General features: G+C 40.7%; 1 protein-coding gene across 1 annotated transcript in view; it reads right to left on the bottom strand.

Moving 5' to 3' along the window:
• The window catches only part of cachd1 (cache domain containing 1), a 103565-nt gene extending 88443 nt beyond the window's left edge, over positions 1-15122 (bottom strand). The window contains exon 1 of the mRNA XM_055018731.1: positions 14539-15122. Within this exon, the coding sequence (XP_054874706.1) occupies positions 14539-14787 (249 nt within the window). The 5' untranslated portion in view covers positions 14788-15122. The remainder of the gene's footprint in view (positions 1-14538) is intronic.
• Between the last annotated feature and the right edge of the window lie 2164 nt (positions 15123-17286).

The following is a 17286-nucleotide window of genomic DNA, read 5'->3' as shown; positions in this document are numbered from 1 at the left end:
ATGGAGCCTGTTTGGCTTTAATAATGCTCATCTTCCATTACGTTTGAGTCAGCCCAGATCAAATAAAGCCACTCATTTGGGAGACATATATCTGAGCTCAGAGGCACTGATAACTAAACACAGCTGCAGCTGCTCTGTACATGTAGCTTTATACGGGTCCGTGTTAATGTGAAGTATCTGGTGTGTATAGGTAGACATAGACATACTCTAAGAGTGTGACTTCAGGTGTTTGCATGCATTTAGAACATTGGATGTGTCGTTTCAGAGTCTACCTATTTTTCATCTCGCACTCAAAGCCCTGACGCTCCTCTCTGCCTCCTAATTAGCAAGCTGTATCACATTTTCCCCCTTGCCATTTCCTCCGCCAGAGTAAAAACACTGCATCTCTTTTCATCTTCCGACCAGCCTTGTCTTACAGAGACAGAGGCAGAAAGCCCAAAGTTCAGCTCATTAGCCCAGGTCACTTCCTGACTCATCTTCAAAGGCAGCGAACCAGCAGCAGACAAAAGGCCCAGGACACGGTTTCACGTACCACCACCCACAGACACAATTACACCAAGAGGCAGGAGAAGATGAAGATGGTGGAGAAGATAGACAAAGAAGAAACAAGGGACGGTGAGGAAGACTGCATCTTGTCAGAGTGCTGAGGACACTTTCAGACACAAAGGAACACTGTATCTTTGAAAGATTTTAAATGCTCAAGTGATGTGGAAACCAACACCTGCTGCTAAAAACTAACAAACAATGGAGCGCTTTTCCTTTTGTTTAATTTCCTTTCAGTTAGCATACAAGAAAAGGCTGATAGCGGCTCAGTAAGACCACAGTCAACTGACTGTAAGCCAGCATTTCCCATCAGTTGGCTTAAATGATTTACCCAAGAGCATATACACGCTTGCAAAAGTTGACTGATAACAGTAGATCATACTATTGCAAGTAATCACCCAAAAAAGAAACAAAGCTGAAGTTTTCCTCAACAGTGTAGTGTGTTTTAGAGCCTTTCAACTCACTGCGTTGTTGTTTTCAAAGGGTAAAACTTTGTTCCTTAAGGTCAGGCTTACTGCTCTCTCTGGTAGCTAAGAATATAACAAGCATAAAAAGAGAGTCAACATTTGTGAAACGCAACTCATGACTACTGCTCATGTTGGTCTCGTGCTTCAATCGACCACATTTTTTCCTGGTCTTTTCTCGATCTCATACAAAGAGGAGTCTTGATATTATATCAAGGGATATCACTAGATTGCCAGGATACTATCTGATTTGCACAACCAGCCAAAAGTGTGACTGGTAGTATTCAAATGAATGAGAAAGTGTGTCCAAACTTTTGACTGGGCGTGTATATGTTACCATCATTATTGTGATTAAATCTAAAATTCAACAAATTCACTAAATTCAACTAATTTGACAGATTTTAAATTTGAAATTTTGCACTCAAAGAAAGTGAATGCAGCACACAGGAGAAGAGGCTGTGGCTGTCTATATGGAGGAATCAGTCAAATCTTATATACTGGAATTTTACTATTTAACTCACCAAGAGGTCATTTGCAAAAGTCCAAAAGAAAACACACAGCATTTCTAAAGGAAGTAAATCGGGTACTTCAAAAGATAAGATGAGCATCACTGGCACTAGCAAAGCTAAATACCTAATGCTAACTATCTGCATCTACATGAAACTCTTCAGAAATCTCTTGGCCCGTCATGAAAAGAGATTTAGCAAATGTTAAGAAATAGATATTAGTTGCTAAATGTTTAATGGAACTAGTTTCAGTGGTGCAACGCAACGGTTTGCCTACGTCTTGGTCGTGACTTGTTCTGAGCAGGCCGTCTTGAGTACAACAAAAGTAAACAGGAGCAGCACATCAGGCACAACAACTTCATAAGGTGACAACATGTCAAACTTTTTTGTTTACAGCTTGTTTATTTTCCAACAAAGTGACCAAAACATCAATCATTGCTACTTCAAATAAAATGAAAGCAAACACTTAGAACTGCTTTCTTGCTTGTCTGGTTGATGCTAACTATACAATTAGGTGCACATTGTCCAACAAACATACAAATTCATCCACATTTCAAGATGTCAAAGCTCTTTACCTGTAAAATAGCACAGATACACCAACGGCTCTTTGTGAGAAACCGATGCACAGCTCCACAGAAAGCTAAAAGTACTGCAGAGCACTTTAGGTTGATCCCCAGAATATACACCACACCTAAACCATGTAACTGTTCCAATAGCGACTGAAAATTTTGTGCAATTATATCTGATTGGGCCTTCAGCTTTTTGAAGATACGTGATTGCCCTGTAGCAGCAGTCTTCATGCGTATGAATGGCTGTGAAGAAAGAAGTTAGGCTAACTGGGCTGACCTCCACGACCCTGTGACCTGTGAGTTTGAGAGGCGTCACATAATTCCTCCAGACCGCTGTGACTGAGCTTTGTGTGCGTATAAAACTCCACAATATGAGAGCCTGCCATTTCTTGGCTGCCACCGCTGCACACAATCTCTTCCACTCTTCTTTCATTCCAACCCCCTGCTCCTCATTTAGCATTTTCTCTTGCAGTGTGAACGGCACTCCGCCTCGAGGAAGAACCCCAAAGCCTGCTGTTCCACACACACGGTCAGATCTTCGCCCAAAAAAATGCACCTATCCAAATACAAAAATACTGCAAACAGGCATAAAAACATGGATGGAAATTCGAGGCAACCTCAGAAACAGCCCTTTTCAACAAACTGTGAAGTTTGGGTTTACTGTGAGTTTATGTATGCAACACAGAGCCCGGAGAGCGAGGCATAAGCAGAGAAAGAGAAAAGAGAAAAAAGGCATGAAAAACAGTCTGATCTGCTTCTCCACAGTAGGAGCTCCAACTCTCTGCTCATCGAGAATGCAAAGCCTCCTCTGCAGGAGAGTGTGTGTGTGTGTGTGTGTGTGTGTGTGTGTGTGTGTGTGTGTGTGTGTGTGTGTGTGTGTGTGTGTGTGTGCGCGTGTGTGTGTGTGTGTGTGTGTGTGTGCATACTGAGGGGGATGGGGGCCCTACAAATGCATGTTGTCTGGGGGAGGGAGCTGGTCCCTATATTCTCTTTGCCCTCCCAAAAGGGTATTTTGCTCACTGCCCCTTTTGCTTTCACCACAAGCCCCCGCCTCTTCCCTTTCCCTCTTTCTCTCTTTCAGGCAGAGTTCATTTTGAGTCTTTCCCATTGTGGTGAGTGAAGGGACTGACTTGCTAAAGGGTGGCCCGGGGTCCCACGACTCACACTGCCAGGTCAGCCCTGTTGGAGCTAACTAAGTAACACTGGCAGGAACCTGGAGGAAAAACACAAAGCTTGGATCACCAATAAAGATCCTTTCTCCCTCTCGCATTGAGTGCATTTGTTATCGCTTTGTGTTTGCGTGTGTGTGTGTGGTGGTGACGAAGCAGAGGGGGTGATAGTGAGTGGGAGATAGAGTGAGAGGGGTAATGGGGAAAGAGAGGATCATTAAGAAAAATGTGAGAATGAGCAGATTAAACACAGTCAGTTAATTAGTTCTCTGCTTTAATAAGGGGAACACAGAGTTCGCTACTTTTACTGAAAACCTGGAGGGCCTTGGCAGTTCAATATGCAGAAAATTGTTGCTTAAATTCTAAACTGATCACTAATAAACATTTTGATTATCAAACGATCACAACACTCACGTATCAAGCAAAACTGCCATTTCTTTTGCTAGTTCCTGCTTCAAAATGCAATATTTTGGGGCTTTTCTAGTTTATATGTCATAATAATGCTGATAATGCAGCAAAATTTGGGATTTTTGACATTTAACAGCTGATATCAGTTAGGATTTTAAAGACGAGATACTGAATATACTGACTAAAAGACAACTCAGTAACAGAAAGGGAGTCAAATAAAAGAAAGGTGAACTGATATTATGAAAATAAAATGTATCTGAGATTAAAAAGCCTGTATACACTCATTTATATTGTCATAATGGTGTTTTTGTGGTCTACTAGAGTATTTTACATGCTTTAATGTTCAAAAAACACATTATTTTACCTCATACTGTACATTGCTACAGCACCTCTACTCGGCCTCTGTCTGAAACACTCTGGTTTAGCTGCCGTCCCTTTAAGCCTCTCCTCCCAAAGAGCCCAGTCTGCTCTGATTGGTCAGCTGGTCCAACGAAAGCGAGTCTACACTGGTTACGTATCATAACCTCAAATCGAATGGCCAACTGCGAGGAAGCTGCTGTTTTTAGGCCGTGCCAAACTAGCCACCCAACAACCATTATGCAAATGTGTTACATGGTGATGCGAGTAAGTAACAGAAACAAAGCTTGGACCTCTTATGAGGTGTTTCAGACAATGTTCAGACGTGGAGTTTGGGCTTTGTAAGTTTGTAGGCCTTTTACATGCACAAAAGCAGCTTTATAACACACAAAAGGAATGAAAAACGCCAAATACATAATATGGGCTCTTTAAAGTCTACAACAACTGTGACAACATCTTCACATTATTTATTCTGTCAGGTCAACACTCCAAAACACTTAAGCACATTCAGTTTACAATAATATAAAACCCTTGTACTTGAGAAACTGGAGCCAGCCTTGACAAATTAAATTATTTATAACATTAGTTTCCAGCAACGTTTCTGTCAAACAACTGCTCTGTCAATAAATATTTCAGCTCTCTACACGGTTATGCATGTACATATATGATGATCACAAAACAGATGTGAACACAGATGTGTGTTCTCCTCGCAAGTGGAATTCTGATGTTTATATCACTTTAAATCTATAAAAGAGTGTTTACACTTGGAAAAAATGTTCCTCTCTCTTATCTGACCATGTTGAACTTCATTGCACTTAGATAACTGCCAACGAAACACTCAGTCGAGATTCTTAACAGAAGCTTGGCATTTCAGGGCAGGTGAGTACGAGATGCTACGGGGGAGAGAGTGAGCAAAAGCAGACACAAAAATGTGAAGGCTGAAGAGGCTGCAAACACACTGCAAAACCAATTTCAGTCAAGGCCAAACAGAGAGAGGCCCTTCTTCAACTGAGAAATGTGGGAAACGGATCAAAAAGCGGTCAGATAAATGATCTGGCCACGACGGTACAGACTGATTTAAACCACAACAGCTGGTGCAGAAGGAAAAGAACATCAGTTTCATGCTCCGTCCTCACCGCAGGCCAGCGGCAGCCAAGAGACAGTGCACTAGGCTGTACTTACACTGGCAAAAAAATTAAAGGGATCTGATTGAAATGAATGAGAGTTGTGTCGTCCAAGCGCGCTGGAGGGAAATCTTTGAAAATGTTTCTCCTAACATCTGTCTTCCAACAGGCTTCGAACCCAAAGTTGAACGGCTGCAGGTGGATTAGGAAAAAGTGATGAGTGAAACACCCGAGTGATCGATGTAGATTTGGAAAATGTTAAACATGAATATGTCATGACTGAGAGACAATCAGCTAATTAGGGGGAAAAAATCATAAAAACACTATTTAAAACTCTGATATCTGACAGTTATGTTGTGTTTTTCTTGATTTTTTTGTGTTTTTACTTTTTCTGCCAACAATTAAACACTAAGATGGGCAATATTCAGTCATTATTAGGACTTCAGTGAGGATCTGGATTCAGAAATAAATTACTGCTAGATGTTTAACCTTCATATTAAGAAGTGACACATGTATAGGCAGGAGTTTGACACCAGCGCACTGATGTTACGTTTAGCTACTGGAACATAATGTGTTTCAAATGTGGAAACTTGAATCCTCCCGTGCTGCTCATACAGTGAAAACAGACAGCAGCTCTGGAAATAAAAAATATTTGCATATTATTAGATACAGGACTTTTTTTGTAGTGAGAGAGGTAGTGCATGTCGATTCCTGAATCTCTGAAAATATTTTATGCGGAAAAACATATTCAACAGAGAACGCTTTTCCAAAAATAGTATTTTTATACGTCTTGAAACATTAAAAGAATCATTAAGTTTTATTAGTGATGTTCTCTAGAAGACACCGGCCTACGTTTGTTTTTGTTTTTTTTTGAAGACCAATGCAGACACAGCTCTGGTCAGTCAGCTGGTGTTTTTCTAATGCCCTCATAAAATTCACTCATTCCCATGTAGAACTTGGACGACTTGTGCAGTAACAGGACAAGGATCAATGAAGTCCAAATGAGGACGCACTGTCTGGGAGCCTTGAACGTACCAAAAGCTGTGGCAGATTCATTGTGCTGATGTTGAGATATTTCAGAGGGTAAGTAAAAACTTCGACCTCCCGGTGCCACTGAAATCTAGAGCACCTCTTGTGGGATTCATCTTATGAGCACCACAAATATCTGCACAAATGTAGTGACAATCTCCAATAGTTACTCTGATTTTTTCTATCAGATCTAAAGTGGTGGAGCATACAAAAGAGAAAGGGAGCATGGTCTTTTCATTCATAGTTAATGTTATAATAGGTTTATTACCAGAATCCAATCTACCAGCGATTGACCCCCCTATATGAATTTAAAAATGTAAGATTGACAATTTGGACCCGAGGTTGTTTTTCTTAAACTCAGCAGCAACAAGGTTTGCATCTGACTGCGATACTTAATTCCCAGTCTTGTCCAACAAGTCTGGGGACTTCTCCGTGTCTGGTGTGTGTTCGGTTTGGAGGTTGGAGACACTGCGGTTTGAGGCGGTTGGATATGAGGGGCGCCTGAGCCTCTCAGTGTCTGGACTCAAGCCAAAACATACAAGAAGCCCTACATTTAATAAAAATGCTCGGCTCTCTTCTGCATTGTGACGGGAAGATAAAGGTACAGTCGACAGAACTGGGCTGTTTTCACCGGCTTTTGGACAGGCCAAGAGTTCTGAAGACTGATATGGAAGTCATTCCAAGTTTTAAAACACTGCAGACATCTCTGTGGGACTTTGCAGCTGTTGGCAGAGAACGGTGTTTTTTTCCAGGGAAACGAAAAGAAGAAATCGAATTCTTGATTTCAATGTAACAGTGCAGCTTTTAAGTTATAAAAAGGTTTAGCCTAGAAATAAAACAATATAGACAATAGTGTATCAAATCAGCTACCCTGTTCATTTACAATTCAGGATCAAAGTGCAAAATAAATGACAGAGCAATAAGGCAGGCACATAAATCTTTGTAGCTTGGAGTTATAAAGTATTCATATATCATGAGCAACTTGGGACTGAGAATCCAATGACTGTGTGTGAAAGCAGGGAGGTTAGAAACAAGAAAAATGAAAACTTCTACCTGCAATAACAGTTGGGAAAAAGCAGCAGTTGAAATGGAAAAAGTACAGAGGTGCAGATAGCCGAGCACAGTCTCAAAGGGCTCACAAAACACTGAGGCTCATCACGATTTATGATCACTGTAAAAAAAAAAACTGAAGATTTCTGCCCTTGCAATGCAATGAGAGGCTGACTAATGCAAAGCACCTGTGGCTCTGACAACCTGAACATCCCATACATCCAAAAAGAGCCCAGAAGAAAAGAAAAACAGTGTTTGCCATTAGTGTACAGAGGTTCAAATCCAATTTGGTTCCAAATCCTGAACCTAATTAGGGTAAAACACAGGTCTGACCGCTCTTCTGTAAGAAAATCTAAACACAGTTTTCTAGAAACCAGACAGTGGATAATGGGGAAGACTTTCAGCCACACATCCCACAACCTTGTTGCTACAATGATGAGCAATAATTTTTAAAAGGGCATTTCAGGGGATTTGCAGAACTAACTCTGCAGATCATGCAGAAGCAATAGAACTTTAACTCTCGTTGTGCGTTCTACTTCATTTGGGGCATCACAAAATGCACAGCCACTCTATTGTATTCTCCATTTTCTGGAAAACTAGGACATTGATGCACTCTTTGCTTATATGAAATGTTTCCATGTATGTTGTGTTTAACATATAATTATGACACAAAGATCTGAGAAAAATGCGCAGTTGCATCTTGTATTTTAAAATAGATAGCGACATACTGGATACAGGGAAGGCTGAGAGTTTTGGTAAAATGCAACTACTTTCATTTTGTTTTTTCATGCCCATGAGTATGCAAGGGTCTGCTGAAGAATGTGTAAATTTCATCATATATCCAACTACATGAGGCCTTACGGTAACATTACCAAAATCTCATTATAAGGCCTCATGGACGTACCAGTATAGACTTGAAAAATCCAGGTTAAATATCACCGGATTTTTGAATAATCTCCCCTTTCTCTCTTCTCATTTTTACATTGTGTTGCCACTGTATTACGTATCTGTAGCTAAAGCTAATGCAATCCAACATGACAGCAATGCAATGCGTCCTGCATTTATGAAGCTTGTTGAAGTTGCTTCTGGGACTGTTTGACTGAAATTTGTGGCTGCAGTTTGTGATGCTGTTGAAATAAATTGATTATTTCTTGTAGGCGAGGTAGCTCAAAGTGGCGCCATCAGTGCCTAAATAGGACAGTTGTGTACCACTGGTGTAAAAGAAACTAGCAAGAAATCAAACAATATTTTTATACATACACATATTGCTTCTACCACTGGTCCAACCTGCACATTAACACTGTATGACATTTACTTTACGCTGGGATGACGTCATATGAATAACATTCACTTTTCAAGGATTCCTTGAAAGTGTTACAAGTATAAAACCAAACAAACAAACTTGTTTGCCGTTAGAAATGTTCGATGAACTGAAAAGATTTCTCTCTCATAATGCTAGCAAAATGCTTTTGGGTTGAAGGGGACATTTTGGTTGTAATCCTATGAGTGATCAGTGGAAATAATAACCAGTATTCCACATCGAGCTTTCCTACAGCCAGTGTTCCAGGTGCACGAGTATGCAAGTCCACTAGAGCCAGCATGACAGAAATTTTTCTCATGTACTCAGATATACCATTGTCTGTCTGACAACTCCGCGAACGTCCAAGTGCACCTTAAAATTTGTGTCCACGCAGCAACTACAGTACAGATATGACTACATATGCGGAACACACAAGGACATCAGCCTACTGTAAGTATAAGTATATAGAAGTGTCTGTAAGTATAATGTCAAATACTCATCCATGGGTGCATCTGCAAAGCCAATCAATGCTTTACATTATGATCACCTGTTAGCTTGTCACTCAAATGAAAAAGCATAGACACCACAGTGACACATTACTTAAATAGCTAGCTCAGGCTTTGTGGGTTGCATTTTAATTCATTCAGGACAATTATGCGTTGGCTCTTATTTGTTTAAACGAAACTTTTTCTTTGCAGTAGCTATTTTTACTGACATTTAAACAAAACAAGTCTTGTCAGCAGGGCTGATGGATTAGGGGAAAGTGTGTCACTGTGATTTTTCTGATCATATTGACTTTTTGATTTGTGACACAATTTTTTTAAAGCTCAGCACATGAGACACCATCAAACGGCATGACTGTCACACAAGGAGGATGGAATGAAGCTGTAAAACCCCTAACACCAGACGCGCTACTCAACATATACTCAAAACTGTGGCCTTTGTGACTTGCTAGTTGCACTGCGATCTCGATTTCAAAGTAATTAATCGTTCAGCCCTACTAATGAGCACAGTGAATTATGAAAGAGCTGGATTCTATCTTTTTTCCTAGCTGGAGATTGGGGTCTAGATGGATTAACAACGATGACATTGAAGACAAGTTTAATGTGTAAGTATCTGACATCTTACACCATGGAGTTTCTGTTTGAAAATGCTTTAATAACATGACAAAAATGGGAGAATTCCTCCTATGTCATGTCGACATGGCATGTTCCCATCTTTCGTTTGCAACAGTGTACTGTCGGACACAGAGATGGTCATATTATGTAACATTTGTGCCTCGAGGACAGGGAAACAAAAAGAGCCCCATTATAACCACAAAAAACCAAGTGCAGGAATGTGCTTAGAGATATATGTGACACCTATGTGTTCATTTGCCCTTTGGATGAGCACTATTGTACAGAAAAATGTAAGACGTGTCCTCTCCTTACATAGAATCCAGGTTAAATCAACTGCAACGCACTCGACTGAGCATGTAGTCTAACGCTACAAGGCCAGCTTTCTATCTGAGCACAGTGTATGTATAGTGGTTCACAAATACGTTTTCATCGTGGCATTAGCTGAAAGATATGCTTGGACATGCGCACTTAAAAAAAAAACTACACAGAGTCAAAGTCAAAAGACAGAGTGGATGAGAAACAGTAATAGTCCCAGATGAAGCAGAGGGCCTGTGAGGCTCATAGTAACCTTGACTGAGCACACAGCCATGCAAGCAATGCAGAGGCTGGAAGGCTTTGAAGCTGTGCTGCAGAGAGCCTAGCAGGAATTCTGATGTCCTGCTGTATATCCTCAAACCCTCCACCTCTACCTCCTCCCCGTCTCTGCAACTGATTCAATATCGAGCAAGGAAACGCACAACACGCAGCCGAAGGCCAATAAAAGTAGAGAAACGGGAATAATGAGATTAAAATGAAGGTAGGTGGAAACAAAGAGATGTGGAGGAGTGTATGTACGTATGCAGTCAAACGGCCTAGTCCAAGTTCGAGAAAACAACAAAGCATCAATCTGGGCTCTGTTGCCGTTGGACCAAACCCAAACCAGAAAATCACGGGCTAAAGACAGTGCCAGAGCTAACCCAATTTTCTCTTTTTCTACACAAAACTCCATCGCCCTCGAATTACTATCAATATTCAATTAGGGGGCCACAGATACTGGACAAGCCGGCCTCAATAACAAACCACACTTCTCTGTGGACTGAGGCCCTTAAAACTAACACAATGAAATGTCCTTTAGAAATAATCAGCCAATAGGGCGTAAATATCCTCTCAGTAAACGCAACTGGGCCATGGACCTTTGAAATCTTGTTTTGGCTGTGGAGACGGTTACTAAATGTCTTCAAGTTAAAGCTAAACAGTGATCAGGCCTGTACTGCTAAAACTACGGGTGGAAACATGTAGCATGATGGCGGCTCTAGACGACGAAAATAGAACCTGAATGTGTGTTTTAACATTAGATTGGAGACTAAACTCAAATTCATTTACACAACATAGCTATAGGTGCAGAAAATCGAACGGAAAATGCTCATTGGGTCCGAATATCAGTGAAGACCATCTCTTTTCAAAACAGCCACAGTCTAGTATGGTAGCAATCTGCATCATAAATTATTCAGACTGGTATGAAATCATGTCTTTCAGTGGGGTACTGTCCTCAGAAAAAGCAAGTTACAAACAAATCAATGTTACAAAAAATAGTGTAGGTGAGAAACAGCTCAGCAAACACCAAACCAAGCCCACTTCAAATAAATAATGTATTAAACACCAAGAAAATGTCCCTTGTAAATTATTTAAAAGTAATGGAAATAGAATGCAAATCACTGCTTTACTAAACAGTTGGACGAACCGTGCTGGGGGTAGATAAAATACTGATCACAACACTGTATGTAAAAGGACAAGCAAAAACACCTCAGAACTGAAGCTGTAACTGGCGATTAATGTGCAGATTATTATCCTCGAATTAGCTTCATTTTAAAAACCTGGAGAATAGTAACAAATGCTCACAATAACTTCTAAGAGCTTAAGGAGACATATTAAAATTCCTGGTTTTACTCTGACCAACAGCTCAAAACACAAAAATCTTGTTTTGGATGATGTTTTTGGCTTGAAAAATGACTCCAATCAAACATCAAAATAGTTCCCAGTGAATTTTATGTTCTTCCATTAATCAGCCCTTTAGTGTGAACGCTGACACTCTGCCCAGGCTGCTGTGTTATGAACCCATTTCTCCACATTATCAGTAATTACACTGAACCTAGCTGTAGCTGGACAATCAGCGAAGGCCTTTTGCAGCATAAGTATGAAAAGCCAACCTTGGATATTTTACCTCTCCACTTAAACTGTCGGCTCAACGCCCTTCTGTCCCTTGATAATTGAGCACCTCAGTGACAGATTGAACAAGGTTGACCCAGTGACTCAGAAGCACCGACGAGCCCAGCCTCAAATTACACATCTGCCGGAGAATGAGGGGTGGAGTGGAGACGGGTAGAATTACATTTTAAACCAAGATGCTGGCATGTTTGCTTGATAACAAAACCCCTCAGATCTCATCTGAAATAGTAGCGCATGGACTCTGCGCGCTGACGCCTCCCTACCCACAAAGCAAACTCCTCTCGGAGATAATGAACGCCAGCTGCGACTCGAGAAATCGGGAATTGGAATCAAAGTCGGTGCTGCTGTTTTGCTAAAAACTTGGACGAAAAGATCCACTTCAGCCGACACACCTGCAGATGTGGAGTCACCCGAGCAGATGTCCGCACAGCCAGCACGGCACACTGATTCCTGCAGGTTGTTTTCACAGGCAGATGCAGAGTGTTTTTACTGGACGCGCATCTCTTGCGTTTATGAAAAGCCACTCGGACAAATCCATGAAATGTACCGCTTCAATCTCACTCACACGAGCCTCATGCCAAGTCAGATTTTCACAGCTTGCTCAACAACATGACGGCTCTGAACGGGTTTCCCATGATGCAGGCGGGACGATGCTGAACGCTGCATTTTGCATCATGCTGCATGAATTCGAAAGTGCTCATGAAAATTTAAGTGAGGCTGAGAAAAGCCGGAATTATTTCCAATTAATAACATCTTTGTAGCTGATGGAACCATTTTACTGTCATTTTACAGGAAAAACAGTCATTAATTCAAAGTAGCAGAAAATGAGAGTAATGCAGAGGAAAACAATACAGACTAAAAAAAAAAAAAAAAACTGCAGAGAAAATGATGAGAAGAAGCAGAAATGAGGCAGCGAGAGCACAAACTGGAGCTCGGGGAGGGATGAGCGGTGACAACGGCGGGATCCGGTGGGATCAGAGGGAGCCCTCAAAGACGACTCCCAGAGCCGGGATGAAGGCGGCTCAGTGTGGAAGCAGAGAAGATGAAACAGCATTTGGGGCCGGGGCCTCCCCGCTGCCTCGCCTCTGTGTTCAGGGCCTGTGAGCTCCTCTGCCTCTGAAGTGCTAAACACCCTCCTCACACCCCCAGCACCCTGCACCTCCTGCCATTTGGTGGTTCAATGCAGCTCTGCACGCACGGACAAGGCAGAGCAGGGAGTTTTACTGTGCTCACAGAGCCTTTGCGTTCAATTAAGGCAGCAACAATTTGTTTAATTATCAATAACTCTTTGTGTGACTTTCATAATCCAAACATCGCTTCACAAAATAATAAAAATAATATCAGTATCACATTTAAGGGCGACATCTTTTAAGTCCAAAATTTACTCAGTTCAGCATCACATCTGACAAACAAAAACCTCAAATCCTGCCAATTTAGTGAAGGAATTAAGGAAATGTTTGATGTATTTGCACAAACATGACTTTAACTGAATGCCTGTAATTTTCAAAACGGATTTCTCTCATGTCTATCGACATCTTTTAATGGAATCATTTCCCTTTTTATTTGATTTGCTAGTCGTCAGATCAAAAATCCAAAACCTTTTCATTGAATTGTCATAAAGTCACAGAGAAAAAAACTAATTCATCAATTAATATTTACAACTCCAGTTTCTTTCCTCTTTAAAAAAAAAAAATAGGAAACACACGAACATGAGCCACCTCACTTCTAATAAAACCATCGAGCTGAAAAGATGAATTTGTTCCTCGATTATCAGACAAACAGAAAATTCATCAGAAACAATTTGTTGAACTTCTCAAATTGAAAAATTTGCTGCTTTTTACACGATCTGAAGATGTGACCTTGAGCTCTGGGAACGTGGACGGACATTCTTCCTGATTTTGTGAAATTTTCTTAAGATTAGCTGCTTTCTCGTCATTATACTGCAGTGGAGGACAGCATTGCAATGAAATCCTGAAGGCACTCCCTGACGTAATGACAATATAGAAAAAGACACTAAGTGATTCATCAATCGATCTGAAAATAGTGCAGATTATTCAACACTTGCAGACAAGATTGCACTCATTCCTGATTGTTTGCATTCAATCAGCTGGGCATGTTCCTCTTGAGCAACATTATTTTCAGGATGGGCCTTTCTGCTGCAGTTAGAACTGATTATTCTTGTGGCTTCATGTGCAGCAAATCCAGACAGACTGGAAGACACACCAAAGACTTGGACTCATTTGTGTAACCAAATCATATGACCTGCAGACACACAATTTAGCTGCTCCTGCGTTAGTCATGAGGACACCGATTTGAAAGCTTTCTGCATGCTGATCACCAGTGAAGAAGACAGTTTACGCCGCTTTTTTCAGGACACACACACTCACTGAACGTGTTGAAATATTCACCATCTTCTGTCATATTAAGAGACCAGCAGATAATGAAGGGAAAACGCCAGGACGTTCAGATCTCCAAACCTCCAGCGTGTTCATGTCCCAGATCAACTTCAAAGCTTCTTGTGTCGTAACATTTCAAACTTTCTCTCTCACATTGTGGCATTATTTTTTGCTGTTCAGGCCTATTTCACCAAAGGACACGAGCTTTAAAGCCGCTCCAGCTTCACGAGCGTCTCCATTTTACGTAAAACAAGTTCAAGAATCATTTTTTAAAACACGTCTCTCTTTTTTTTAATTTACCTGCATGGTGAAGACTCCCAGCTCCTGAGAGGACAGCTTTTTCATCTGCTCCGCCAAAACTTGCGCCTCTTCCAGGATGGAAAACTCCGTCTCGGCTCCGCAATATCCACAAGAAAGAGCCGAGCACACGAACACGAAGCTCCACCAAAACGCCAACAAGCCCCCGCGAAAGCGAAGGTGTTTATCCCGGAAAGCAGCGCGCGTATTCGGCGTCAAAAGCAGAGGTTTCTCCGCTGTCCGCCTCGCCATGGTGGCCGGGAGAAACACCGAGTCTGAGCTGGTGGCGGAAAAACTACCAAAAAAAACTTCAAGGGAAACTACTTTTACAACTTTGCAGCGTAGAGGACGAGCGCCCTTTCTCTCCGGTACGAGTCCCCAGAATTCCCAGCAACGCAAACCATCGCAGCTCCTTGAAGTCCCTCCGGAGAGGAAAGCAGATCCATGCGGGGAGGAGGATGAGAGGTTTCTTATTCTAAAAGGAAAACAAACAAAACAAAAAAAAAAAACGTTGTCGGTGTTCCCTCTTCGACCAGTCGCTCCAACTCCTGGAAGTCTGGCGAAGTGTGTGAGAGCCGGAGATTCACCACAATGGGGGTGAAAGTGGGAGGCGTGGAAACACCGAGGAGTCCTACCGGCGCCTGGATCCACGATCAATGGATCCGGCTCTCGCGGTGAGTTCACTGATGCTGGGGAAAGCGCCATACTAACATAAAAATATCCATCTCCATCGACAAATACGACGCAGATATTTCATACTTCTAACTGACCAAATAATTCTTCACGCAAAGTGTCATTTTATGTATGAAATGATCACCAGCTCCGCGGCGGTGGTTTTAGAAATACAGTGTAACGTCAAGAGTCTGATTTCCCTGAACGCCTCACCGCTGCCATCCTCATCCTCAAAAACGAAGTCTAGTTTTTTGTTTTTGCATTTTTTTTATCATATTGACTCTACGTTTTAAATTTTATGAAACCGTTAATAAAAAAAATACCCCCCCAAAAACTATTTCATTACTTTTCAAGTTGAAGCACTACATGTGAATAATAAACTTCCCTAGTTGAATACCTACAATAAGGCAAAGATAGCAGGTTTTCTGAAAATTTATATTTACATATGCAAATATATTTTAAAATTGCCTGTTTTGTAATTGATTTTCAGAAAAGAAATCTCAAAATTGAATAAAAATAATTTCATTTAGTTTACACGTTAGACTCAAAGAATGATTTGGATGTTTTTGTTTTTTTTTTAAAATCATGGCACATTAGAAAACTCTGTAAACAGACAAAAAAAAGCAACATATTTGTAATGTTTTTATGGATGACATATTTTCTAAATCATGAATGAGTATATGAATAAACTCCTAGTAATGGCCTTGAATAGTAGTAGAGATTTTTCTGGCTCATAGTAAAGAAAAGGGGGAATTTTGAGAAAACAGCCTATAAAGTTATGCAGATAGTTGAAATCTATACATGCAAATAGACAAATTGCAGTCAAATAAATACCTAAAATTATACTTTTGGATGTTTACTTTTAATTAGACTGAAAGAAGACAAGTTATGGAAATAAAATATCCCAAAATCTAAAAACTGACCCCCTCATGAAAAACATTTTTGCCCGTTGTGTCACGCGTTAAAGCCAAATTTATTTAAACAGGTCAGAAAACAAAAACTTGCCTCAAAGGGCTTTACAGTGTAGCATACAATAACATTTATCATTTGAGCCTTAGTTTGATGAATTTGAAAAATGTTTTGAGGAAAAGTAAACCTCACTAAATAAAAGATCCCTCTTGACATTAAAATATGTTGAGTCAAAAAAAATGTTGGAACCAGCCAATAAACACTCACCTTGATACGTTTCCTCCTCCTTCACAAAATCCTTAATTCCCACAAACAAGACCAGACAACCTTTGTGTCATGTCAGTGTCAGATGGTAAAAATAGTGTAATCTCTTTTATTGCATGTATTCTGTTCTTTACTAGCCTGTTCAGCCTGGTGTGCCATTAGAGTTGTTTAAAATGTCCACTTTACCTTTTGTCTCTAATGCATTTAAAATAACTACGGGGTGAATTCATAAACTTTTCTGCTGCACACTTTACTCGCATTTGTTTTGAACTTTGGCAGCCAAAGTGCACTAAAATATTCAAAGAATTCTACTGTTCTTGAAGTAGCATTATCTAGACAAGGTGTTTGATTTTTATAAGAGATAAGGGATTTATAAAGATAGATAGATTTTTCTGCATGTAACATTGTTAGTATATGGGACTGTGTGTTTAAAAGCATGTTATAGATGACAATAAAGTAATGAAAGTGTCTGCAACTGGTATTTTTATCAGTACTTTAGCCAGAAAAATGTACTGTTAGAGTTCACTGTTACTGGTCTCATAGTGTTGTTTTTAGCTAAAGCAGGCAGAGCTTTTCACACAAAAAAAGCCTTTAAAAAGTTACCATAGCAGCAAAGCGACTAGCTGGTCAACATAGCGGAGCTTTAAGCTTTTAAAGAGTTTGGCATTTCCCCAAGGAGTCAGTGGAGAACAAAATCAGAGCTAAAAGAAATTGAATACTTCATTTTACAATATACCAACTAGCCACAGCAGTAAAACTACTGCCGTAATATTGTCTAGATCCCCTTCATGCTGCATAAAACGGCTCTGACCCATTGGACCGTGCACACAGGACTTATGGGGGTGTCCTATGGTGTGGCTGCCAATGGAACCTTTGGATTCTGTGGATTGTAGGGTGAGGCCTCTG

This window comes from Amphiprion ocellaris, chromosome 2 (genome assembly GCF_022539595.1).
Source record: "Amphiprion ocellaris isolate individual 3 ecotype Okinawa chromosome 2, ASM2253959v1, whole genome shotgun sequence".
In the NCBI taxonomy this organism is placed as follows: Eukaryota; Metazoa; Chordata; class Actinopteri; family Pomacentridae; genus Amphiprion; species Amphiprion ocellaris.
Note: the sequence above shows the minus strand (reverse complement) of the source record. Positions and strands in the feature narration are given on the sequence as shown.